We start from the raw sequence: 26,844 nt of genomic DNA, 5'->3' as shown, positions 1-26,844 counted from the left end.
TTGGCCAGCTTTTGCAATTGCTACCGCTTGCTCTGTTAATTGTAAGTTAGGCCATGAACTCAGCCACCTTTTCAAGTATCAAACAAGCCATGGCTCTAGGTTGTTCCCCAAGGCTGAAGATCATACATACTTCCAAGACTTGTTTTGGGTTTTACATGTCAATCATATGGGCAGGCGTTCGCACGTGCGTTCACACGATCCTGGAATATGTGCGGCCAGCAAGTGCAGAAGGACCTCTTAACCGCGTCGCTTGCGCTTCCATTTCATTCCATTTTCACATGGCCAGCGAAGTAGAATAGAGGGGGTTTAGCCGTTTAGGGCAAAACCCTTCCCGCTGTTTCTTCTCTCTCTCTTCTCCGAGACAGTCGGAGACTCGAATGGTCGTCTTTCCGGTAATGTCTCTCCCTCTCTCTCTACGCGTTACATGCAATATTTGGATTCGGGTTTTTATTTGGCTCCACTGAAATCCAACCCACAAAACCCAGCCCGCCCTTTCGTTTTCGTTTGCCCTACTTCGAAAACGAAAACAGGTTTTCGAAAGGGAAAACGCAGCGCTGCGCCGCTGCAGGAAGAGAGTGCGAGGGAGACAACGAGAGATAAAGAGAGGGAGATAGAGAATGAAAGAGTGAGAAAGGGAGCAAGAGAGACGGAGAGAGCAGGGCTGCAGGAAGGTGGTCGGAAGAGAAGAGGAGAGAGAAGAACGTGAGGAAAAAGGACAAAGCAGCAGTAGGTAAAATCGTTTGAGATTTTCAATTTTCTCTTTTGATTTTTAATTTTGTTTTTTGGATTAATGGTTTGGACGATTAGCTTGCCATTGGAATTATGGGATTTGAGCTTTTAATAATTCATAGCATGAGATTTACCGAGACTCCGGCGGATGAGTTTCCTGCTTGACGTTTGGACTGTTATTATATGTGATGCTATCTACTTCATTATTGAGTAGCGGATAATGAAGCTGGGTTGTCAATCTATTTCCTTTCTCTATCAAGTGACCCTTATTCTTTTCAATTTGAACACTATTCGCTTCGCTGTACGCGATCCTATTGCAGCCACTTCAACTCTGGTTCTTAATTCTTATTGTGTGGCATTTACTAACATCCAGTCTGTACATGCCCTTTTTCTATTGTTGATTCTTTATTATTTCAGACTCCTGTTCGGGGAATTATTATTTTTTCAAATTGTATGAACATTTGTTGGACTTTTTTCTCTTTCTCTGCATTTTGATCAGATGCATGCAATCAGGTGTCCGTGTCTAGAAGTAGCGAACGTAGGCAGCAATAAGGAACTTGCCGCCGAAGGGGCCATAACATGAAAGCTTGAGAAGCAGTGGTTAGACGTGTGAATATATAGCCCCATGCATCAATAGCCTCTCATAGCCAGCTTAGAGAAACATGTTGCCATTCAATACTGCTCTCTGATTTCGTAGTCGAAATCAAATACTTAAACGAGAAGTGTGGCTGGTTGCAACTTATTTAATTATCACTGACTAATGATCTTTGATACAGAAGAGAAAAACTGTGAAGCTTGTAGGAGAAATTTTTGGCACTAGCCACTAGGACTGACCCAATAGGACACCTGCATCTGAAGAATGAACATTACAAGGATGCAGGGACGTAGCAAGTAAGCCTGGTTAGCGTTTTTTCTCCTTCTTCTTTTTCTTTTCCTTGTTTTCCTCTTTTTGGTTTAGTCCTTTATCTAATGTAGTGTCCGTAGCCCGATCATTGCAAAACTGAAACCACTAGTGAATGTATACGTAGTCAATATTATCTCGTAGTTTTCATGAGAGGATTTATTTGGACTACTTAGTTTGGCTGGCAAGTGCCATAATAAGCTTTGCATTGTATCATGACCTCTGCAAAGTGAAAACTATCATATTTTTCTGCTCTGCCGCATGGATGTAGCACAAGATATCATTCTATTTCAGCATGTCCTGGAAGGTGATAACCAGTTAAACTCGTCGGCTATGCTATTGGAACAACCTTCAAATTATCATACATATGTATTCAAGATTTGGGTATTTCATTCTATAACTGTTTGTTGCTCAAGAGGTTGCTTCAAGGGCACTTATGTTGGGTAAATTTTGGGTTTCCATAAATTTTGATATGAATTTGATTGGATAGGGAGAAATTGAGTGAACTGAGTGTGGAGGAGTCAATTTTCAGCAGGTTTTAGAATGATTTTAGGAAGGGCATTTTCTTGAACTCACAAAACTATTAGGCATTCTCTGTTTTTTCGAGTCTATTGCATTCCCTCGCATCCTTTGCTGGAGCTGCAGCATGGTTGAGAATTGCTTCCTGTAGTTACAGGCATGACTAACAACATTTGCTTGAAATTGCATTTTGGTGTCTAATTTGCTTTCTTAAATTGCTTATAGGTTTGCATCACAGAGATAATATCTTTCTTTTTTGTTGTTTTATTATGGGATTTCTTTTCTCTTGTTTTATTGTGAGATAATACCTTAGCATTTTCTAGCTTTATTCTGACTATTTGAATGCCACTTGATTAGGTGGTGACTCTGAACCCATATTTGCAGGGCCTATCCACTGGTGGTATTTCGAAAAGCAAGGCAACATCATTCACAAGGGAAGGGAGAAAACAACTTTTTGTTGTTCTACAAAGTGCAAGAGATTCAACGGGTGAATATTTATCTTCTATATGTACTATTATGTTAAAATTAAATTGCATTGTAATACAATTTGTTATTCCTGTTATATGTATTGGAATACATGTTATATGTATATACTGTCAACCTGTTATATGTATATATTGTTAGCCTGTTATATAATATGTAGTATTGTGATACCTGTTATACCTATATGTTAGTATGGTTATTTAATATTTACTTATATATATTGTTACTGTTGTGTACTTATATGTATACTATTATGTACTGTTGGTCTGTTTTATTATACTATGTCTTTCTTTTAAGTATTGATGGATTGAAGCCTTCTTGTGGATTTACATTCCTTCTTTTAGAGATTAGATTTAGTTACTTTTTTTTTGTATTAAATTACATTTAATAAGTAATGTTAAACTTATTCTATTGATTTTGCATATTCAATGAAGTCAACAGTTAATTTTTGATTGTTTAAGTTGATTATGCTTATTATATTACTACCATCCACATTTCAAATATTAGTAACACAGAGGAGGAGTACCTGCATGGTACCGGTACGACACCGGTACCGATACAGGTACGACACCGGTGCTGGTACAGGTACGTTGGTGAGTACGCCAGAAGTGCGGCGTTGACCGCACTGGGTGCGGTCAACGCACCCAGGGTCATATTCGATCGTTTTCAGACTTGGTCAAAGTTGACCGAGTCTAAAGTTCACGTTTTAAACCATTTTAACGTTAAATATATCAAAACCCTAAAACCTTTTTCGTTTCATCTCGTTCGTTTCTTCCTCTCTCACGAACGGTGTTCCTCTCTCACCGACGACCACGCACGGCGACGGGCGAAGGCAGGGGCAGAGACCGGCAGCTGCAGGAGCAGAGACCGGCGACGGCAAACGATCTCCAGTGACGGCGGGCGATGAACAACGACGGTATTTGTTTTTTTTCATCGTTTTCTCATTTTCTATCGATGGGTTGAGCCTTCCATAGTCTCCGGTGCCGGCAGACGGCACTTTTCACCGGCAGAGCCTTCCATCGTCTTATTTCTTCTGAATCCTTTTTCTATTCGCCGCCTCCAGACGGTTCCTTCTTTTTTGTTCATTGCCTGCAGTCGGTTCCCTTTTTTTTGTTCCTTTTTTTTTCTGTTCCGTGTTCCCTCTTTTGTTTGTTATGTTACTTATGTAAAAGTGTACGTTATTTTGTTTGTGCTTCTGCCGTGATTGCCATTGCCATTGTCATAAGTTAATTTTTATAAACTTGCTGATGTTGTAGACACCTTCCCTTTGATGAAACTGATTGCTATGTAGTTCATGGATTGTTTTTCACTCCAAACTGAAAATTTTTACTGCTTGTAATAAGCACATTAAGGGAATTTCTGCAGCCACTTGACCGTACTTCTTACTTTTGTTCAACTTCTGTATCTAGTTCCTTGTTGGCCCTTTAGTCTCTCGTCAATTCATTCCTACATCTTATTATTCAGGTGGTACTTTATGTGACTGAGGAGAATGAAAATCAAGATTGATAAATTTTGGATTATGAATTATGAATATGTTATTCTGTTTGTATATATGTATATGTGTATGTGTGTGTACGGCCGTACCCCCGCACCCAAGTTTTTTAAAAATGGTCCGTACCCATACCCGTACCCGTACCTATGTGACATAGGTAATAGTTAATCAAAATAACTTGACATATTAACATAACTAAAAAATAAAGAAAATTGGTCGCCTTTTTTGACAAAAGCTAGAAACACAATTATGAGACTCAACTTCAATTTTAGATGAATGCATGCCAGCTTGTGATATGCCCATTTTAGAATGGGTGGCTTTCTACTATGTCTGTGTATATTTGTCTACACACACACCCTTTTGCACTGGATTGGCACCACACACACACATGCACCCACTTGGCAATCAAGCTTTTTAAGACAAATTCTGCACCTTGCCTTACCTCAAACCAGTGTGACATAGTTGATAAGGCTTGATAATGCTTTGATATTTCTAAGACTAACAACACTGATAAGTTTCACCTGTCCATATCCATACTATTATGGTCACTCATAGGATTCATTGACCTCATTGCATATGTTTTTCTTATTGTCTATGTCACATAGGTATGTGAATTAGGCCCGAGTACCCATCTTTGTACAGGGATTATTCAACACCAGTGTGTGTTAGGTATTGGGTATGGCTTGGATTGAGTCTGAGTCAGACCTAATCCAAACCATTAGTACTAATTGGTTAAAAGAGACCAAGGGAGAAACAAAAATCACCCTGTTTGGTTGCCTCATTCCCAACCCCGAGAAATAGGAACACAAGAAAACAAAAAGGGGAAACGAGAAATAACAACAGGGAATTTTCTAGGTGAACAAGGCAACAAAATAAAAACAACAAACCTTTGGTTGCTTGGTTGAGCTCCAAGGGCATTTCAAGGGCAAGGAAAATAATAATAATAAAAAACAAGAACAAACATAAATAGAGGAGATCAAAATTTTCGTTGCTACCACCTGTAAGAGAGAGAGAGAGAGAGAGAGAGAGAGAGAGAGAGAGAGAGGCTTGTTCTTTTCTGAAAAGAAAAAACCTTGTCCTTTTACCTGCTTAAAAGAGGATTAGCAAGAGAGACAGAGGTTTGGGGCAAATGCGTTACTCCCTTTCATGCTGTTCTAAATTTTTATTTTTTTATTTCTTTATTTTTTAAAATTTATCTTAAGCATCTACATTGTGTATACTCTATACACAGACGCCATGCTATACCCCCATACCCTTGATTTTAAATTTGCGGTATTTGGATCCTCCCTGCCATAGCTGCACCTGTACTAGCACCTTGTGATGTAGCTCGGCAATATGAATTCCTATAATGAGTTTTATTTGCACCTGCAGGTGTTTGCATGTAACAAACTGTTTCGGGATTTTCTTTTTTCCTTCTCCGGGATGGTGGGACTGTCTACTGGTGAGAAGCGTTTTATTAGAGGAGGGATTGAGCAAGATTTGCGTCCTGATGGGCGGAGAAGGCTGCACTACCGACCTATCTCCATCGAAACTGGTGTCATCCCTCAGGTACCCTTCTGTTCCTTTATTGTTCCAAACAAAGATAATTACAGTTTTCTTTTTCATCATTATGTTTCAGGCATTTGAGAAAATGAAGCTTTAAGTTTATTAATTGGCTGTAACAATGTAGGCTAATGGTTCAGCTAGGGTTCGAATCGGTTCAACAGATGTGATTGTTAGTGTAAAGGTAGGTTTTCAAACTTAAATATGACCCAGAATTTAGTGTTTTCATTTGGTTTGTCCTCTGTAATAGACTATGTTCTTCAAACTATCACTGTTATTTTCTTCTTGTTGAGAGGCTCTAATCAAATGGGTGTGTGCTTGTATTTTTCAAGATCCGATTAATATGTTCTGCTTTCACACCTTATTTTAGAATTGCGTTTTAACTTTTAATATTTGATTGTTATTTTGCATTTGCCTATTTGTCAGATGGCAAGTAAAATTGTGGAATATACTTGAATATATTTTCTTATGCCATTTTGGTAGATGAGAAATGCATCCTTCCAGTAGTGCTATTTGTAGGTGAGCTAGCAGCATCTAGGACAAATAAGCTAGGCCTTATTAAGGTTGAGGTTTTGCTGAAGCTTTGCTCATCTGTTTGAATATTTGCTGTCCTTTCATTTGATATGAATGAGAGCTGGATACAGATAAGCTTGGTGGGATACCGTACCCTTTTTCCACTAGTGATGAATTGAAACTTTGAATGCACGTTCTTGATAGTGTGCCCTGTAAATGAAGAAGATTAATCTAAAGAGCACAAGCAATGGTCCGTTGGTGGTCTAACTAGTGCAAAAGGCCAAGTCTTTATGGTACGACTAAGCAACCTATGAATTCTGGTCTGGATATCCAAGAATGAGACATGTAATGGATTCACCGAAATGGAGCAGAATGCAAAACATATCACCTTTCTAAGCTAGAAAGAACAAATTGTTGTGGGATTGCCATTGGATATACTTATGCTGCTTTTTTAAGATGACATGCTGAATCCTTGTGAAGGAAATCATTCTGAATTTAGATTTTGCGAAGGACACTTGACTGCACTTTCCTATTTTTTTTGTCCTTGTCAAAATATTGGTTTTTCATGATCTCTGTCACACAAGTTCATGGTGTGAGCGCTGGTGCAGAGAGAGAGAGAGACAGTGTGTGTACGTGTATGTATGTACGTAATACATATACATATGTATATCGTCTACAAACATAAAACTGGTAATTAACGATTAACAAAATATGATTTTATGAGGGGTGCAGCAACATTTTTGAAAGTGTTTGCGACTCTGTGTTACTTAGTTCACGATGTTTCATGATTGATGATACTACTGAAAAATAATAATGGTTTTTCATTTGTTTTTCTTACTTTGCTTCACCATTGGGTTATTAATGTTTTATCTCTGTTGTGTTCTAAATTTTCTAAAGTCCATTTTCAAACTTTATTTGAAACCTAGATGGAGATTGTGTAATAATAATTAATTTTTTATATTCTAAGTCATGTATGTGTGGGTATTTCCGTAGTGATAGAAGGTATGACACATCATTTTTTTTAAAAAAAGTGGCATGGGTACGTTTAGGCATACATACATTATATGTATATATAATTATGAAACTATATATACATGGTCATGAAATTAGAGTTATTAGACACATAATTCTATGAAATAACAAACTCATGTAATGTAAGAGCCATCAGAAATCAGGTAATAAATGAAAATATTCTTATGCTTGATGGTCATGCGTAAAGCATTCATATTACCTAGATGCTCTTGAAGGACAGCAGTGTCCAGCACTTGGTGAAAGCAGCATGAACATTGACACAATTTTTTTCCGTTGCGTAATATAGTATTGATCTTGGAAGCACTTCAGAATGCTGTCAAAGATCGATATATACCCAAAAAAGGGTTTTCCTTCATCCTGGTGCCTATATACACAAACACATACAAATCTCATTCTTTAAGGTGTTTTTTCCAAATATCAATTATCTCACCTTAGACAGGTTTCAGCCGAGCATGTAGTTTCCAAGGAGTGTTAATAATTTTTTAATTTTCTTCCTTTTTAGCACTTTGATTGCTTTCTAGCTGTTCAATGCATTTTTTTTTCTTTCAGTTGATTTTAAATTTTGAAATGTAAGTTTGAAAGTTCCACCTTACTGCCAGCAAATTTCTTTTTCTCTTGGCATTCTGTGCCTTGGCTTGGAGTATTTGTCTTCTTTTCCATATTTAGGGAAACAATCTGGGGATGAAAGGCATATCCGATGTATGCTGCAGCTCCTGGACTGGTTGGTCATTCTGTAGTAGTAGTAGTTCAAAGAAGTGGTTGCTGCATATAGCATCCATCGTGCACACAGCTGTAGATAATCATAAACAGATATCACAGGCACACTCTTTTTTTATAACGTGAATTTTCTTCCATTGTTGGAGGGAAATGGTAAGTCTCATTGGATTTCCATAAACAGATGAAAAATTCTGTGGTTTCTCCTTCTGAGTAGATTGTAAATCCATGGGATGTAGTTGTCTACTTTATGTTGCTTTTATGTTATATATTTTAGTTGATGAAGTCATGAAGTTTTTGCTTCAAAGTACTGATGCTTATGCTTCATTAGTCTCAGTATGCTTTGCCTCAGCCGAGTGCCTTTAAAACTATTAAATTACAATTCTTTATGATTTTGGACGTCAGTAAACTGTTTTCTTTCATAACTGTAAAAGCAAGATGTGTAGCTATGCTCTTGGTTTGTGCAATACCTGTATGGGGACCTTGACAATAATTATTCCCTTTTTTACCCTCTGTCAGTCTCAGCTTGACTTTTCCTCTTGATGAAACCAAAAGTGACACAAGTTACTCCAGACCTGTTGAATGATTCAGCGAACAAGATTTATGTTGTTCGACTTCAGGATTAGCGGATGTGAGTGTCATATGGAAGTTGGGCATAGTTATAGGATTTATTTCTTGTATTTCAAGAATCTTTACATCTTGGTTTACGAAACCATGATATTGTGTCCTTCAGACTGGATCCTTGAAAGTTTGAAACTGATTGCATAAATCGCTTTGGGGAATCTTTGAATGTTTTATCATATTTTAGTTAATTAAGAAGTAACAAAATTAGGCAGTTATGATCTCTGTATTTTTTTTTATCTACATTAAGTTTTCTTCAGTAAAGGTTAACTGTAATGAATTTTATCTGCATATGTATGGTGTTCCATGTGGCTTAGTACATGACATATTTCTTATTGCAGGCTGAACTGGGAAAACCTAGCATGTCTCGACCTGATAAAGGAAAGATTGCTTTTTTCCTGGAATGTAGCCCTACAGCAGCTCCAATGTTTGAGGTTGAAGTCCCATCCTTTTTTCCATTTAATGTCTAATACTGCATTTTCCTGAGATTTGGAAGCTTGTTTGGGTCATGTATTGGTCTATCATATTTTCGTAGTGTATACGGATCAAGTATTCTGTTCTTTTTTGGGCAGTCTTCTTTGTGATTGTGATCAAGATGTTATCTACTAAAGACTAGTCTTATTTGCGAATAGCCTTCTTGTCATGAAAAGTAAATTTGGTAGTTGCTCCAGTCCCAATAAAAAGAAGAATAGATAAAGCATGCTGAAACTTGAGTTAAAATGTCTAAGATATGGAATAACGTCATAATTAGTTTAAGCAGGCTGGATGCAGTGTGAATTTTATTCAGGGAGATTAGAGCTGCACATTGTGAAGTCCAAATCAGGACTCCGGAAAAGTTCTCTTGTAAATATAGAGTAATAAAGTACAAATGTATACCGAGTAATAGAATACAAAAGTATACTGTGTGATACATCTTTAAAATACTTGTTTATTGTTACAGACATTCAGCAGATTGAAACTATGTTAATCGGTATTTCTGCCAGTTTGCCATATCCCTGTTGCATTCATTCAATGTCTTTTTCATTTCAGCTAATTGACAACAAATAAATTTTGTTCCTTCGATCAACTGGGATGATTTTCATGTCTGATGAAAAAATAACCAAGTGCTTTAAGAATACACATGGTACACAATGGAAGACAAAAAGCAAAGTGCAACGTTGTTAATCGAATTAGAGAAAGAAGAATGGTAACACCTTGTGAATTAATTCCTTGTCATGGTTTTATGCAATGTTGTAAAATGCTTAAAGTATTCAGCATTGGTCGGATAACAGTTAGACAAATAACATAAAAAATTAATAATTTAAATTTAAAAATACAAAAAACTAAAAAAAAACAGAAAGTGAAAAATTAAGAAAAATATCCTTCTTATGAAACCATAGCAAAGTGACAGACTAACCTCATCAGGTTCACATTCATGATCCATAAATTTAACTTAAAAGTTTAAATATCAACAAAATAGGTTTGTTCAATACAAAAGTTGAATATCAAGTTATCATTTATCGTCATCATCATTGTTGTCGTAATCTTTTTTGCTTCCAAAATCTGCATCATTGTAAATGTATATGGGCTTCTTAGTACATTTTACATTTCCTCTTGAAGTGTAGCAACAGTATTCTTTAGTCCAGACCTATGTCACATAGGACATAGGTACGGGTACGGGTGCCGGTGCGGGTACGGGTACAGACCATTTTTAAAAAACCTGGGTGCAGGGGTACGGCCGTACACACACATGCACATACATATATAGAAGTTAAAATGAAGAAAAAAGAGGGAAGTGGGACATTAAAATGAGGGTTTCGAAAATTTTAACGTTAAAATGTAAAAATCCTTAACATTAAAATTGGACAAATTTGGACTCAGTCAACATTGACCGAGTCTGAAAAAGGTCAAAAATGACCTTGGGTGTGTTGACCGCACCCGGTACGGTCAACGCAGTACCCTGCCGTACCCAGGACCGTACCCATACCCGTGTCGTACCCGTACCGTGTGGGTACTCCTCCTTAGGAGGAGTACCCGTGTGACAGAGGTCCAGATTTTAGTACATTGAACTATTGAAGTGCTCCAAGCTTATAGGATCAATCAACCTAAGTCACACAAGTGCACATGCATAGGTGTTAGTGTGGATATAGGTGCGGTACTCACAAATATCTCCATTGTTTTGATAGCATCTCAATATTATTTACCATTTTTAAAACTAGGTGATAATATTATCAAAATATCCTGATTTTTCAAAATATTAATCAATAAATTCATACCATGGTCACTGTCACTCTTGTATTCTCCAAATGCATCCAGTCCTTTTTAAAGAATTAGCCCATTTGTTGAAGCCACAATAAAACTTATGAGAAAGCTTCTTTGTTATATGTCCATCCATCATATACAATAGAAACCCCATCGGTCCCACGGAAATTGTCCACACGCTTCCTCTATTTTTTAGACTAACCATTCAAAGCTTCTCAAAGGAGGATCATACCCAAATAAATTGCAATTTGCAAGAGATGGAAATTGTCAAAACTAAAAGCTCCTCGTGAAATAAGTGTCTGGGAAATACCAGTCTCTCTCTCTCTCTCTCTCTGTCTCTCTCTGTCTCTCTCTCTCTCTATATATATATATATATATATATATATATATATGATAGTCACAATTAACGTCTCGGAGTTTTAAATGGCAAGGTTTTTCTCGGGTATAATATAGCGGGCTTGAAAAATACGAGAAAAAAATGGGAAAAATGGTATTTTTTTAAAAAAATAAAAAAACCTAAAAATGGGGAAAAATAAAGTAAGTGAGAAAATAATAACACAAACTTCAAAAAATAAGTATATTTGCAACAAATAAAAAAATGAAAAAAAACTGTTTGGAATTAAAAATAAAAAAATGAAAAAAATTGAGAAAACGAGAAAAAACACGTTAATAATGCACTTTTTTCGTTTTTCACATTTTTTTCAAAAAAAAACCTTTTTTTAAGTTTTAAATGACATTTCAATTTCTCACGTTTTTTTGCATTCTTTCGCAAATAATGCGTTTTTTGTAACTATGATATATATATATATATATATATATATATATATATATATATATATATATATATATATATATATATATATATATATATATATATATATATATATCTGTATGTGTGTCTGTGTACATCCATGTCCTCGTTCCCAATTTTTAGGCCTGTCATCCTTCACTGAAAGAAAAGAGGCCGTGCAGGTGAGAGAGAAAGGGGAATCTGCATATGAGAACAAGAACAAAAAGCATGCAAACAGAAAAAAAATTCTGTCTTGAACTGTTGGATAAGGAGGCGAACAAAAAACATGTGTCATAAAGTAGGGAAAGAAAATAGAAAAAAGAACACTAAAGAAGAAGGAGCTGATGATGATGATGATGGTCATGATTATGGAGAGGAAGAAAAGAAAAAAAGAAAAAATCTGTACTCAGCTTACTTAAAAAGAAACTAACACCTGTGTTGTTGTGGTGCCTATGTAAATTTAGGTGCCCTAAGCAATTTGTATCTTTTGAGTCCCACTTTCCATAATTTGTCTCCTTGTATGACCATTTATGAGTAATATTAAATACATGGATATTTTTCACATTATATCTAAGGCATTTATCTTGGCAAGTCTTGTAATTATTTCATTACGTGCTCAATTTTGTATGTTTCTAGGGTAGAGGTGGTGAAGAATTGTCCATGGAAATATCTACTGCTCTAAGGCGATGCTTGCTGGGAGGCAGGAGTGGTGCAGGTAGATTTGCTTTGTGATAAAAAATATGGATTTCTAGTCTGATGCAATTTATTAATCAACATGTATCCTTGGATGTGAAATGCAACTTTAAATTGAAGCATAGCCACAAAAAACCAATCTTTTTCAAAAATGGCCCAATAAAAATGTTATAGACAATGAAAGAAAAAAGAAAACCGTCTTTCCCATTTTTCTTTATAAAAGCTCCACAATGAATGTTTCACATTTTTGTTGTGTTTTTTCTCCTCAGTTTTGCATTATTTTGCTTTAAAGTTTAAAACTTAAGTTAAGTTATTGATCTTCATTTTTGTCATTAATAAACCATCATTTTTGTCATTTTATCAAGTTATTTTTTATATTTTCTTGTTAATTTTTCATGTATTTTATTTTTTCCTCACAGTTTAAAACCTGTTAACAATATTTGTGGCTATGGTTTGAAGCGTGACTTGTCAACAGATCATGAAAAATTAGAGGAACTCTAGTGCAATGTTGTAAAAGGCAAGAAAGCGAGGCGAGGCGTTGAGCCTCTCATGAGGTGAGACGTTAATTGAAGCGTAAGGTTCACGGACAAATTTGTGAATTATATAATATTTATAAAAATAATAACAAAACTGAAAAAATTGACTACAATACTAAGCATATCAATAAAGAACAATACACAACATATGCAAACCACAATCATTTGTAAATCCAAATAAATACAATGTCATAACAACTAAGATTCAGATGATAATATCAACTAAGAAAATACGTAAATAACAAGTATTGCTGAACAATAACATATGTATATGTATAAACATTAAAAAAGTAACTAATTTGTGTAAAGTGATATTTAACAAATTTCAAATGAATTGGTCAATTGTATCTTCATCATTGTCATCTTCTTTAATGGACGACAGTTCATCGTCATTTGAATCGTCCATATATTGAATAGGTTCATCTTCTTCTTTACTTGCTTCATCATCAAAGCTCTCATGTTCTAAATCTTCTATTATTGTTTTACCTGATATAAAACAATGACATACAACAAAATATAACAGTTAGTAAAGAAAAAAGACAATGTTCTTATTTTTATTTCAAAAATTACAAACATATAACAATACCTTTGCCAATACTTTTCTTTTGAGAAGAAGAAGCACTTTTACGCTTTTTCATAGACCTTGACAGATCTTCAAAAGGAATGATATTAGTTTCTTCGATCTCAAACGATGAGTGCAACCAAGAATCATCTAATGAAAGTAGTAAAACAGAATCTTCTTGTTCAACAACCCATTCATCATCTGAATCAATAGTATCAATACATAATGGATCTTGAGTACTTTTCTTTCTCATTTCTCTTTCATTCAACTTCATATTATACATGACAAAAACCAAAGAATTAAGTTTTTCTTGGTCAAGGCGATTTCTTCTTTTTGTATGTACCTATCATATAATTGCATAAGTTAATCATTTTGACAATTATAAAAAAACATTTGAATGATAGCACAATAAATGATTTGAAAGTTTCATTTATTTACCAAAGAGAATGAGCTCCAGTTACGCTTACATCTTGATGCACTGCATGTAAGATTGAGAATTCTCATAGCAAAATTCTTCAATTCTTTTGTATCGTCGCCAAATGTATTCCACCAATCAGCTGACAAAAATAAACAAGAAGAGTAGTTTAGATAACTTCATTTGATCCACTCATAAGTTCACAATATAAATCAAAACAATTAAAAAAGTGTACCTGGATGTTTTTTCTTTCTTGTTCCAATCGCTAACGATCTGCCGAACTCACCAACTTCATTTTCATATGAATCAAGTTGAACTAAAATATCACATCTTTCTTCTACAGTAAGCACCATAATGTCTAAGCATTCTATTAGTCAAGCCTTTATTCTTCTATCCGTGAGGACATCATCATCATAATGAAAATGTGAGTTTAAATAATACCCTGCAACATGTAAACGGTGATACATTTGATTATCCCACCTATTATCAATTATTTGCCAATTTTTTGTATACCTTTTCTGACCATTATCTACATTGTATGCTATTTCTTCTTTTGCCCTTTTCATATGATTGTACAAAATCCCATAACTGGTTTTTCATCTGAATCAACAACTCTCAACACCTTGACTAACGGTAATGTAACTTTAATAATATATGATATTACCTTCCAAAACCTTCCATCTTGAGTAACAATCCGCATTACCTCCTTGCCTTTGGGATTTTTAATATAATAATCACTGTCTTGAAATTCTGGAGACAAAAACATGTTCTTCAATGCTATTTTGTTTGTACGAATACTCTGTAAAGTAAGATAGGAAGTGGCAAAACGTGTAATAGCAGGCCGTAGAAGCTCTTTACCATTTGTATATTTTCTCATCAAATTTAATACTCAAGTATGTCCATATATAAATGTACTTATAACTTTTTCTTTTTCAGTCACTTCCTTATGCAAATGTATCTTAGCAATGTCTTCAAGAATTAAATCTAGGCAATGAGCTGCACAAGGTGTTAAAAAAATATGCTTAAAGCCATCAATTTCTTTTAACTTCATACCTAGTTTTTTCTCTCCAACTTCTTTAATTATCTCCATGAATAATTTGACCAAATTATCAAGTCTTTTTTACACCACTAATATCATAAGACTTTAAAAAAACTGTACCCGAAGGATTATTTACAAGAAGTTAATCAAATTTCTACTTTTACCATCAGTCCTGCCATCTGCCATTATGGTACAACCAGTCTTCAACCACGTCTGCTTTTAGTCCTCTAATTTGATTTCCACTTTATCAACTTCTTCTTTTAGGATCGAAGTCCCCATATCATTGTAGGTTGGTGCTTTCAATCCTCGAGCATAATTTCCCACAGCTTCAATCATTCTCCCAAAATATGGACTGTTACATAAGTTAAATGATAAAGCATTCACAAAAAAGAATTGACCTATAGCAGAATATACTTGCTTCCTTTCCTCTTTCTTGAAGCCATTGTTGATTGTTGATTGTCGCATATCCGAAGTTATAAATTGATCCATTGGACCCCGTGAAATTCCACATTTACGAACATTGGGAGATGTAAGGCCACCACTGATTATTCCTTCATCCAAACCTTCATTTCTACGCAATTCAACATTGTCTTTTTTCCTTTATATTTTACTTTTTTGTACCTGCAAATAATTATTCAAAAATTGTACAACACTTTGTGGTGCTTTGTCACATGCTTTAGCACCTTTTTTAGTTCCAGCCAAGTGTTGTTTCATTCTGCAAACTCCACCTCTATTAGTTTTCTGACAATAATTGCATATCAAGTTTCCCTTTTTTCTTTATCAGTATGATCTTCTTCAACACAATGTTCCCATGCTGGATCCCGTCGAGACATTTTTTCTCAAACCTAAACAATGTACTACAAATAAGCATCCAATGAGTTCAATTACATTGTATGCAAAAGCTCAAATTGCTAAGCATACCCAAATAATAACAACACATAATGCAACGAATATTAACACCATACAACAAATTTAAATTATTTTAAGAAGTACTAACATATGACAAAATAACTCAACTGCCCATCTTGTAACTAAACATGTTTCTTTGAATGAATGTGGTTCATCGCCTAATCAATTGGGTTGATCAGTAGCAATTAAAAAAGAATGAGAACTTTTTAACGACATGAACTCAACTGCCCCATCTACAGGTCATTCAAATGGGCACACTGTTCAATTTCAAAATAGTTGTAAACTTAAGCACAAGGCAGTGTACTGACGTGAATAGGTGAATGAAACTCCACGCCAATCATCCAAATAACTGAATAAACGAAGTAAAAAAATTACAGAACTTTTTGAATGCTTAGTCCTAAACGAATCCAATCTCCAATTACTCTCTATAGTGGCCATAAGATACACGGCAACTGATGACAGCATTAGGCGCAAAATGCATCATGAAACCAAGAGTATACAAACATGACCTCACCAATCATAGTCATTCTTTTCATCCTCCACCTCCAGAAGATCACTTCCATCGCCTAATAAATTTATAAAAAGCACGCTGAAAAATGAAAGCGCTGTTGGAAAGAAAATTGGCTCCCAAATTAAAACTGATCATGAGCTTGCTGCAGCCTTTTGCTGGTCTACGTATGAAGCAGCCAAGACCTTCCTTCAAGACTTCAATCAGAACAACAGAAGTTTGCCTTGAAGTATATTGCAAGCTGTCGTTTTTTTAATCTTCACATTAATGAGTTCCCTTATTCACCACATCTCAACAACTGTAGCATAGCACAGAAATATAGTAAACAAAGACAAAAAACCCATTGGCATATGGAAGAAATGAATTGTTGTTGATGGGGCCAAGGCATACATTGCTGTCAATATCTATAAACTATTGTACACTAACAGGATGAGACCAAGGCATACGTGGCTTTCAATATCACTAAACTATTGTATTATATGCTAACAGGAAGAAGGAAAACATTTAAACTCACATGTGAGTTGGAGAGTGCCTTGCACCAGGCCTGTAGTTGGAGAGTGCCTTGAAGCAGACGTGCCCTTTCACCTTCTCAGCTGTGGAGAAGAAAGCTCTTTCTTGGAGAAAAGTGTGGGGGCGGGTGATTTGGGATTGATATTTGAGAAAACGTGCCCTTTCACCTTCTCAGCCGTGGAGAAGAAAGCTCCTTCTTGGAGAAAAGTGTGGGGGCGGGTGATTTAGGATTGATATTTGAGAAAAGGGCAGTTAGGGATTGAAAGAGAGTTTAATTAGGGTTACATTAAAAGCCACTAAATAGACTAAATTTTGTAACTTACGTGTGACTAATTTTATTTAATTTTTAATTCTTTACATTAAAAGCCACTAAATGAATCTGTTCTTGAGGCGTGCGCCTCAAGAAGAAGCATGCCAATGTGTGAGGCATACGCCTCACACACGTGAGGCGCACACTTCAGGTACACGTGCGCCTCATACCATTGCCTCAAGGCGTTTTTCCTTAAAAACGCCTTGACTCGCAGTTTTTTTGTGAGAAGCGTATGCTTCTCACAACATTGCTCTAATGTAGTCATATGTTGCCATTTGTGTCACATGGCTGCGGGTACAGTACGGGTACGAGTACGGCGATGTAGGTTCAGACATGACAATTTTGAAAATTGTGGGTACAACAAATTTTATATTCGAAAAAATGATCATAATGAAAAAAAAACTTAATAATTCACTCTTATAATCTCATAAGAAAGTCTCAAACAAAACATTGTTTATCATAAGAACACTATTATTAATAAAAAGATGCAAAACAAAAGACATATAATGAACAAAAATATGAAGGAATAAAAAATAAGAATATGTCAATAAGTTACCAAACATGCACAAAAATGGAATTGGAACTTCAAATCAATGTTATCACTGGCGTAGCGTATCGCGTATCAGTCGGGCCGACCTATACGCCGTATCGTAACATATCGTAAAATTAATTTTTTAATTAAAAAATATTAAAAATCAGAAAAAATAGAGAAAAATCATCAAAAATTTGAAAAAAAAAATCAGAAATCAAGAAAAATGTTTTCAAATATCAAAAAGATCATCATACATAAGGAACATTCATGTGTATCGACAACACATTCAAAAATAAGAAATCAGAGATTCAAAATAATATAAATATCATCCATCACAATTTTAAACTTGAAAATTTTATAGAAACTTAGGACTTAGAGTCTTAGGACTTAGAGTCTTAGGACTTAGAATACATCACAATTTCATAAGTTCAAAACATATAGTTATCAACTTTCATGATTCAACGATAATATCTCCCCAAATTGATGAATCTTCGGTTATTTTTGATGAAAAAGGGCAAAATCTCTCCCTCTCATGTCTTTTGGAGTCTTTAAATACAATAAGAAAGAGAGGGAGGAGTGTTTAAACTTTAAAAATTAAAAAACTGTGTTTTTCCCCATATCGTACGATACGGGCGATACGCTTACGATACACGAACGTATCGTGTATTGTAAGCATATCGTATAGGTTTTTTAGACCTATACGATACGTATCGTACGATACACGTGCGTATCATACGGTACGGATAACATTGCTTCAAATACCACTTGCATCTTGTAAACTAAAAAAATTTCACATTGGTCATCTAGCAGACTAGCTCTTGAACAAACAACAATAGAATCCTTGACGGGAAATGAGCATTTCTAATGGCTCTCCAGAAAGCAAGTATCAAGCTCGCACTAGAACAATAAAGAAGGCTATATTTGTGCCACTGCCAATGAGATTCATAGAGTTATTTTTCAAGTTCAGGGAAGAGATAAGTATGACATTCAAAAAAATTAAAAACTTTGAATGACACTGCATAAGCAACCTGGCTCGAAATGGAAACAACATCAGCCGACAAATTTTGCTCCACCTCCATTGCTGTAATTAGTTGGACTAGCAACAAAAGTGTCACAGAAATTTTACATGTAAAATCAATCAAAATATGAAACAAAAACATCCCCAAATAAAAAAAAAAAACCCAAATCAAGAAAATGAAACCCTAAGTTGTAATATTGAAAAAAAAACACTTACCTTGCTGCTGCCGAACACCGCTGGACGTTGCCGTGGGTCGCTGGATGTTATCGTTGCAGCCAGTCATCACTGCGGAAGAGATTTGCTGCAGAAAACACAGTGAGTCGAGCTCCAACTTCTTTTCGTGAAATAAGAAACGAACAATTTTTTTGGTTTGGATTGGATCTGACCCAGACCCGATCCAAGCCGTACCCAAACTTATGCCATACCCGCTTTGGCATGTCCGCGTACCAGAGTGGGTACGTGGGGCAAATCGACGTACTGTGTCACGTAAGTGGTCATATATAAGAAAGGATCCAGAAGCTTGCACTTACTTTTATAAAACAGAATTAGTAATGCAAATTGCAGATATTGTGGTTCCTAAGACTAATGAGTCCATTTTTTGTATAAAATGGCATCAATCTCACCTGTCAAACGGATTGGATATCTTTAGTCTTCTCACTTGACTCTTTCTGTTATAGACTTGAATTCTACCAAAAATATGTCTTCCTTGTAATCCAACACAAATGCTTAAGGGGACTGGATGCATTTTTTGTGCTAACGTGTAAGGTTTCCTGAGCAAACTGTAAGTGAATTCAAAGAAACTGAAAGATAGGATATAGTATTCCTATATATATCATATTTGTGTTTGCATTACACGGATGTGCCATATTGGAGCTGCACCTGAGTGAACCCAGGTGTGAGTGTGGGCTGTAGCTGTTTGTATTTGTTGATACATGTACATGCTTTATAGTCTAAACCATTGTCACAAAAAACGTATATGAGTATAATACGGCGAGGAAAACAAAGGGTATAATACGGCAAAGTTATATATCTCGGGAATAAAACGGGAAAAAGACGGCAAATTTTAAATAAATAAATAAATAATCCTGATAATTATATAAAAAGAAAGTAAATGAGAAATTAAATAAAAACATTGAAAAATGACTAGATAAGCAGCAAACTAAAATTAGATAATGAAAACTAACAGTCTGACAAATACATAACTAACAAAAGTTTTTAGCCTTCATGGCTTTACAACACAAATGAAGTCATTTTCACTTGGAAAGTATAAAAAAAACATGTCCTAGTCGTCCTCCCAAGAAGTGGAGTCATCTTCTTCATTTCTTGTACGCCTTGAACTTGAAGTTCTTTGTCTTTCACTGTCATCAATATTTTCCTCTTCTGAATCTGAAGACAAGTTCGCTATCTCAGTATTTAAATTTTCTTCTTCATTAAATGGGTTCACATGTTCAATGTAGATAGGATTTGCATTGGTCTTCTTCAATTCTGGAGCCATGCTTTGCAAACGCATATTCATTCTAACAAAGACCAAATCTGTTAATCTTGATGGTGCAAGATTGTTTCTTTTCTTCGTGTTAGCAGCATCAAATGCACTCCAATTTCTTTCACAGGCTGATGCGCTGCATGGTTGACTTAAAATTTTGATTGCTTCACTTTCAAGCATAGGAACAGAAGAACCAAACATCTCCCACCAAATCCCTAATATAATTAGAAAACAAAACAAAATTTAAAAGAAGAAGTGCATTACCAATAATGAATATTGATTGCATAATAGAAAAACAAGTAAAATGAGACACTTATGTGGATGTGTAGTATGAATAACTCTCATGGCTAATCCGTCGCGAAACAATGTAGGATCTTTATTATGATATTTGACCAACTCATTAGCTATTTCAGAATAATTTTCAAGAGGAACAAGCTGTTTTGTCACTATGTCCAAACCGTCAAGAACTTCTTCATCCATTTTGACCATTTTATTCCAAAATCAATGAGGATTTAAAAAAGCAGCTGCTGCATGTACTGGATTGTGCAAGTTACGGGTCCATCTCCTATCAATTATTTTCCAATATGGCATATATTTTTCCTTGTTGTCCTTACTTGCAGACTTTATAGCTTCTCTAGCTCTATCAAGTGCCTCATACAAATATCCCATAGTCGCTTCTTCTCCATCTTCCATTTTCAATACTTTCACTAATGGTTCAACAAACATGATTATTTCTTTTCCCATATTCCAAAAATCTTCATTTTGAATAAGATATGTAATATCTCTTGCATGATCTTTTTCCACTTCTTCTACTCCTCTCCAATCATTGGAGGCAACCATGAACCTCAAATTTTCTTCTTGTTTTAATATAGAATGTAAACAAATGAAATGAGAGGCAAACCTTGTTGCACCCGGCCTTTTCAACTCATTTCCTTTTGTGTAATTTCTCATTATATCAAAAGCTTGTTGCTTATTGTATATGAATTTGACAATTTGTCTAGCTTTTGTCATGATAGATGTTACATTTCCCAAAGTATCAATATCTTCAAGCATTAAATCAATGCAATGAGCAGCACATGATGTAGTAAAAATATTTGAATACCTTTTTTCAAGGATAAGTTTTGCTTTTTTGTAATTGCTTCCATTGTCTGTCACAATCTGTATAACATTTTCTGGCCCTATTTCTTCAATAGCTGAAGATAAAAATTCAGTTATAAGTTCTGCATTTTTAGGAACCTTTTCTATATGTTTTGCTTTCCAAAATATTGTACCTGTTGGACAACTTACCGACAAATTTATGTATGATCGGCTTCTAATTGTATCATTCCAAATATCTAACATAATAGTACATCCATATTGTGCCCATGTAGATTTTGTTTCTTTGATATATGCTTCAACCTCTTTCCTTGCGTCATCTAGTTGCTTTCTTCTCACTGTTTCACTACTTGGTGGTAAGTATCCTGGGCCATGTTGTGAAACAACAACAACAAAATTCTTGAAATCGTTCGATCGAAGTAAATTGAATGGTAGATTGTTCATAGCCATATAGCTTTAAAGAGGAGCCTATCAATATTATCCTTTTCTTGTTTTTTGAACATGTTTGAAATTGTCTTATGTTGTCCTCTTTCTTTAGTCAATGAGTTTGAAGCTGAACCAGAAGAACCTACATATGCTCCACTTCCACTTGAACTTACTAGGTAGCTTTGCATTTTTCCCTTTTTCTTAGGCCTCTCGTTAATACCTTCCAAAGCTTTTAGTGCCATTTGTCTAATATTTTCTGGCACATGATGACATATAGCAACGTCATGACATGGAAGGCCTGATAAATGATACCGAGTGGTTCCCCCTGCATATTGTTCTCCACAGAACTTGCAAATCAATTTTCCTTCTTCATTTAATTCTGCATGTTGCCAGAATATGTCTTTTCCTTTAGGCATGATTAAAAATTAAACACCACCACCTAAAACCATTCAACAAGTTAACTTAGTAAGTTAGTTCAAGCCTTCAAGGCTTCAAGCCACAGGACATATAAATTATAAGTTATAAACCCTAGGCCTAAACAAACCAAATGAGCATGAAAGATAACGAATAAAAGTATATGAAAAAAACACCATATAAACACCACCAAGCAATTAGCAAGCATACCCACAAAACTCTGATATTTTATCTTTTAATTCCTCCGTATGACATCTTGATTCAGCTAAAGTCAATTAACAAATTCTCATACTTCAATATGCTATATACTTCTGCATCTAGGAAACAAACTATGCCACATGGAAAAAAATTGAAATCTGATGGACATGGACAAGCTGGATCTGATGCAAAAGCTCCATTGCAAAGAGGAGGAAAAGAAATAAAATAAACATCAGTCAAAGCACTAAATCAGCAGCTAGTTTACCACACACTACCAAGCCTTCAATAAGTTGAAGTTGAACTGTGATAAATCAGCAGATGTTCATAATTCACATCTCTTGCCATGATGCGCGAGACAAATAGAGAGGGTGTGCAGAGAGGCATGCAAGCAGGTGGAGGAAGGCGGTGGAAAGGGATGGGCAGCAGATGGAGGAGGGCGGTGGAGTGGCGAGTAGAGACTTTAGGAGGTGGAGCAGCAAGAGGTGAAGGGGTGAGCAGAGCAAGATGGCAAGCAGGTGGAGGGGCACTAGAGATGAGAGAACAAGCAGAGATAGGGAGGAACAAAGACGACAAAAAGAAGAGTGAGAGTAGGCACGAAAGAGACGGAAAGAAAGGGACACTACCTTGTGAGAATGAGTTGCTGCCACAGTCCCTCCCCTCTTCACAATGCCCTCTTCTTCACCTCTTCAGCCTTGACTTGGATGAGAATCACTCGGATGAGAACTGAGAAGTGAGAACGAAGGAGACGAAGGATAACCTAAGCCCTCTTTTCCTCTAAAAAGACGTTTTTGCCATTAAAAAGGGCGTCCAAGTTAAAAAAAACCAAATTCTTTATAAAAATTCTGCACGTGCCTTTTTTTTTTAAAAACTCACTTCGCGTCTTCAAAAAAACGCGGAAGACGCGTATAATACGCATTTTATACGCGTCTTATTTTTGAACGTTTTTTTTTTAAAAAACGCGTCTTATTCTCGTTTTATACGGTAGAGACGTTTTTGGTGTATAATACGCGTTTTTTTAAAAAAAAAACGGCGTTTTTTGTGACATAAGGGTTCTATCCATGCCTTCTACAACATAAGGGTTCTCTTTGGAAAAGGAACAAAACATATTTCTGTCAATAGCTATTGGAGTATAGGAATAAATGACGTGATGCATATTGTCCAACACCCATTGACAATGGTGCAAGTGTGGTGTGCTTTTGTTCATGTCACAGGCATGTCAAAGTTGTGTCTAATGTGATGGATGGACACTGATGACTTTTCCTTTCCAACCTTAAACTTGGTCAATTTTAAGTTTTTAGCTAATCCATAGCCAAAGAGTTTTTTGTTTTAGAATTTGTTTCTTGGGAAAAATCTTGGGAAGTCATAAAATTAATGAACAATAAAAAGGTATGATATCTTGAGTTTTAACTAATTTTCGTATGAAAATATAAAAAAAATGAAATATTTTTTAAAGCTGTAAAAGAAAGAGAAAAAAGAAAAATATAAACTTGAAACTACAGATAAACTATTTGTTTTAAAAGGGAAAACATAATGACATTATCTCATGATTCTCATCAGTGACATTTTGAAAATGCATGGGAATTTTACCGATAATGTTGTTTTCTTAGTGATAAAAACATGATATTTTGAAAATATTTCTGATATATGTCATTGTGGTCTGGTGACTGATCTTTTTAAACCTTTCAAATTTCTTAGTATACCTGTGGTTTTGATCAGTTATATTTTCCTTTTATTTCTTTAAATTTTATAAATGTTAATGTCATCAATTCATCATGACATATTGTTCATGTCCATATTGACTATTAGTCGACAATCTTGTATACATCTGAAGTCTTTATATCTTGCCATCCAGAAATCTGCTGTTTAACATGTTGTCTGATGTTCATCTAACCAGTAACCACATATATGGATTCTACTTGTCCGAACATGTTCAAATGAAAAAGAATATGTTTTGCATTAAATAAATTCAATTTTGTGAACCCGAACCCGAACAGTTTAGGTAAATGTTTTTATCCCCTTACAAAATCTTCTGCACATAGGCCTCATATTTATGCCGGATTCACCTATTTAATTTTTATATGTATTGTGTTGTTTCGTCCAAATTTCTTAAAATTGCACCAAGCCTGTGTTCATGTGTACCCATGTGACAAAGGTTGTGATGAAGTTCATTCATATCTTGATGTTACATAAGTTGGATCAAATGTGCTTGGTCTGTTTCAATTAAAAACTGGTTTCCATAAACTAACTAGGCTTTTTGATAGACATTTGGTTCACATTTTTAATGTATTACTTTTTAAGTTTCTTTTTTTTTTTCTTGGCTAGCTTGGATGGGCAGCTCCTGTCAAGGTGATCCACCTGTTAAGGTGTATGGATCTCTTAAACTGGCCTTGTTTGCATTCGACTGTTTGTATTGGTCCTGTAATCTGGCAATGTGATGTTTTGGTAACTATTTTTATTGTCCTTGTTATCTAACTTCAATAGGTCATTCTGGCATTTAGCCACCCAAGTTCCTCTGATCTGTTTACTTGAGGAGGAACTACTCCATACATGTATGGATATAATCTGGTTCTGCTATGTTCTGAATGTTCATTGCTTATGTCAGGTGCTGGTATTGATCTCTCTGCTCTGAAAGTTTTAGATGGAAAGATATGTTGGGACCTGTATATTGATGGGCTTGTGGTCAGCTCGGATGGAGACCTACTAGATGCATTGGGTGCAGCTGTGAAGGTAACTTTTTGTTAGGGGTATTTCAATGCATACGCATTTATTTTTCTTGTTTTAACATACTACTGCATTAATCCTCTTCAAGATTATGTTTTGAAGAATGTTAACTACTCATCCTTAACTATTCAGAATGCAGCTATTTGTGGAGTAAAACTAATTTCTATTTTTACTCTTTATGCCCTTTTCCGTAGATAAACCCTTAAAATGTTTGGTGGTATTTTGTTGTTATCTGTGACTCGATTCGCAAAGGAAAGCCATGCTAAAGTTTGTAATCACTTCTTACTTATCAGGCTGCCTTGAGCAATACTGGCATCCCCAAGGTTGAAGTTACTTATGATGCTTCAACTGATGACCAACCAGAGGTTGACATCAGTGATGAGAACTTCTCAGGTTTAGATACATCCGGTGTTCCCGTGATCATAACACTTACGAAGGTGAATGTAGTTTTTTTTGTTTCCCATTCATTTTTTAGTTTTAATTGTGGAAGCTAACTTTGCTTTGTCATTGTATAGGTTGGAAGACACTATATTGTTGATGCAACTTCAGAAGAAGAGTCTCAAATGAGCTCAGCAGTTTCAGTTTCTGTGAATAGGCATGGTCAGATATGTGGATTTACCAAAAGGGGTGGTGCAGGACTGGACCCAAGTGTTATTCTTGACATGATTTCAGTAGCAAAGCATGTCAGCGAAGAACTTATTTCTGTATTGGACTCTGAAATTTGTGCGGCAGAGTCACGTTCATCTAGCGCTTAATAGAATACGCATTGTCGTTATGATTCCTATCTTGTTTTAGTTACTGATTTTGCTGCCTCGTCTCTCCCTTCGCTTGGTTGCACTGACTTAGAAAAAACTTAGAGAAGACCTGTACGGGAGCCAAACTGTATGGAGATATGATCTGGAACTAACTAGAGAAGACCTGTATTGAAATCAAGCAGTATGGAGCAATGGGCGGAGCTGATGTAGGCCTTGTTATCAAAGTTGTATGGCGTAAGTATTTGGCTTGGTTACACTAAAAAACTAAGCAGATTTGATCAGTAAACGGAGGAAAACTGGATGCATCGTGATAGTCGTAAATGGCATACTTGTAATTAGCTCAGGGTAAGTAATAACTAGTGGATCTGACTCGGTCTTGATGGTCACATGTCAGACCTGACTTGATTCATATTGATTAACTTTTATTACTGTGGGGCTGTTTAACTCCAAACTTTTATTAGATTAATGAAGTTGTTTGAAGACTAACCCTAAGTTCGAGGGGGATGAGTAGTGTGTGGGAGTTTTCGTATCAGAGACTCATAATCAGCGCACTCCACCCATGGCATCTCTTGTCGGAAATATAGGTAAGCTCCTTAAAAAGCAAAAGGTGCGTCGAGGAGGGAGGGAACTTATCAATCGAGAGTAGATTTTTCAAGGTTTTTTGGGGAGGACCCGATGAGTTGGGTAGTCAAGGCTGAGCAATTTTTCTATTGCCAAAATGTTCAGCAGATTAGAGGGTAGGAATAACAGCGATTCATTTAGAGGGGGTAACCACAAGGAAAAACCATATTGGTGATTTTTTGTAGAGGCATTGAACACACGATTTGATCCATCTACCTACCTCGACTATAATGTCGAACTCTCTAAAATATGGCAGAAGGGAAATGTGGTTACGTATCAGGCAGAGTTTGAAGAAATTAGCAGGGTTGGCCAATTAGAGCAGCTTGTTGCTAACTTTAAACGTCAAGACTTAAGAGTGGCAGAGGAAAAATCCAAACGATGGGTAAGGGTGACACGTGAATGGGGAATTAGCAAAACGACTCAATTGAAGACACCGACAACTTTAAAAGAGGCCAGAGACTACCTCCCGTAAACAGATATACGAAGGACAGTCGAGGGGTGTTGGTGAAGCATCTCAGTCCA

General features: G+C 35.7%; 1 protein-coding gene across 6 annotated transcripts; it reads left to right on the top strand.

Annotated features, from left to right (window-relative positions):
* Positions 1–261: 261 nt before the first annotated feature.
* On the top strand, positions 262–25,759 carry LOC116258804 (uncharacterized). 6 transcript variants are annotated; one of them, XM_031636206.2, is made up of 10 exons: positions 262–392; positions 486–730; positions 2,507–2,636; positions 5,496–5,672; positions 5,794–5,850; positions 8,888–8,980; positions 12,214–12,292; positions 24,828–24,952; positions 25,240–25,383; positions 25,462–25,759. In XM_031636206.2, exons 4-10 carry the CDS (start codon positions 5,547–5,549, stop codon positions 25,699–25,701), a joined length of 864 nt encoding a protein of 287 aa, XP_031492066.1. In that variant the 5' UTR covers positions 262–392; positions 486–730; positions 2,507–2,636; positions 5,496–5,546; the 3' UTR covers positions 25,702–25,759. The 6 variants fall into 6 exon arrangements, with proteins under 6 accessions (XP_031492066.1, XP_031492070.1, XP_049935052.1 ...); XM_031636210.2 differs by lacking the exon at positions 486–730 and having other exon boundaries at positions 278–392; XM_050079094.1 differs by lacking the exon at positions 262–392 and having other exon boundaries at positions 415–726.
* The last annotated feature ends 1,085 nt before the right edge of the window (positions 25,760–26,844 follow it).

This window comes from Nymphaea colorata, chromosome 8, assembly GCF_008831285.2.
Source record: "Nymphaea colorata isolate Beijing-Zhang1983 chromosome 8, ASM883128v2, whole genome shotgun sequence".
Classification (NCBI taxonomy): Eukaryota; Viridiplantae; Streptophyta; class Magnoliopsida; order Nymphaeales; family Nymphaeaceae; genus Nymphaea; species Nymphaea colorata.
The sequence above is the reverse complement of the archived record's forward strand: the minus strand, read 5'-3'. Positions and strand labels throughout refer to the sequence as shown.

What these genes read in the sequence shown, in the direction of transcription:
- LOC116258804 (XM_031636206.2), top strand. Translation starts at nt 5,547, where the DNA reads ATGGTGGGACTGTCTACTGGTGAGAAGCGTTTTATTAGAGGAGGGATT. An exon ending in AAACTGGTGTCATCCCTCAG is followed by an intron (nt 5,673 to 5,793) that starts GTACCCTTCTGT and finishes GTAACAATGTAG; the next exon opens with GCTAATGGTTCAGCTAGGGT. An exon ending in ATGTGATTGTTAGTGTAAAG is followed by an intron (nt 5,851 to 8,887) that starts GTAGGTTTTCAA and finishes TTCTTATTGCAG; the next exon opens with GCTGAACTGGGAAAACCTAG.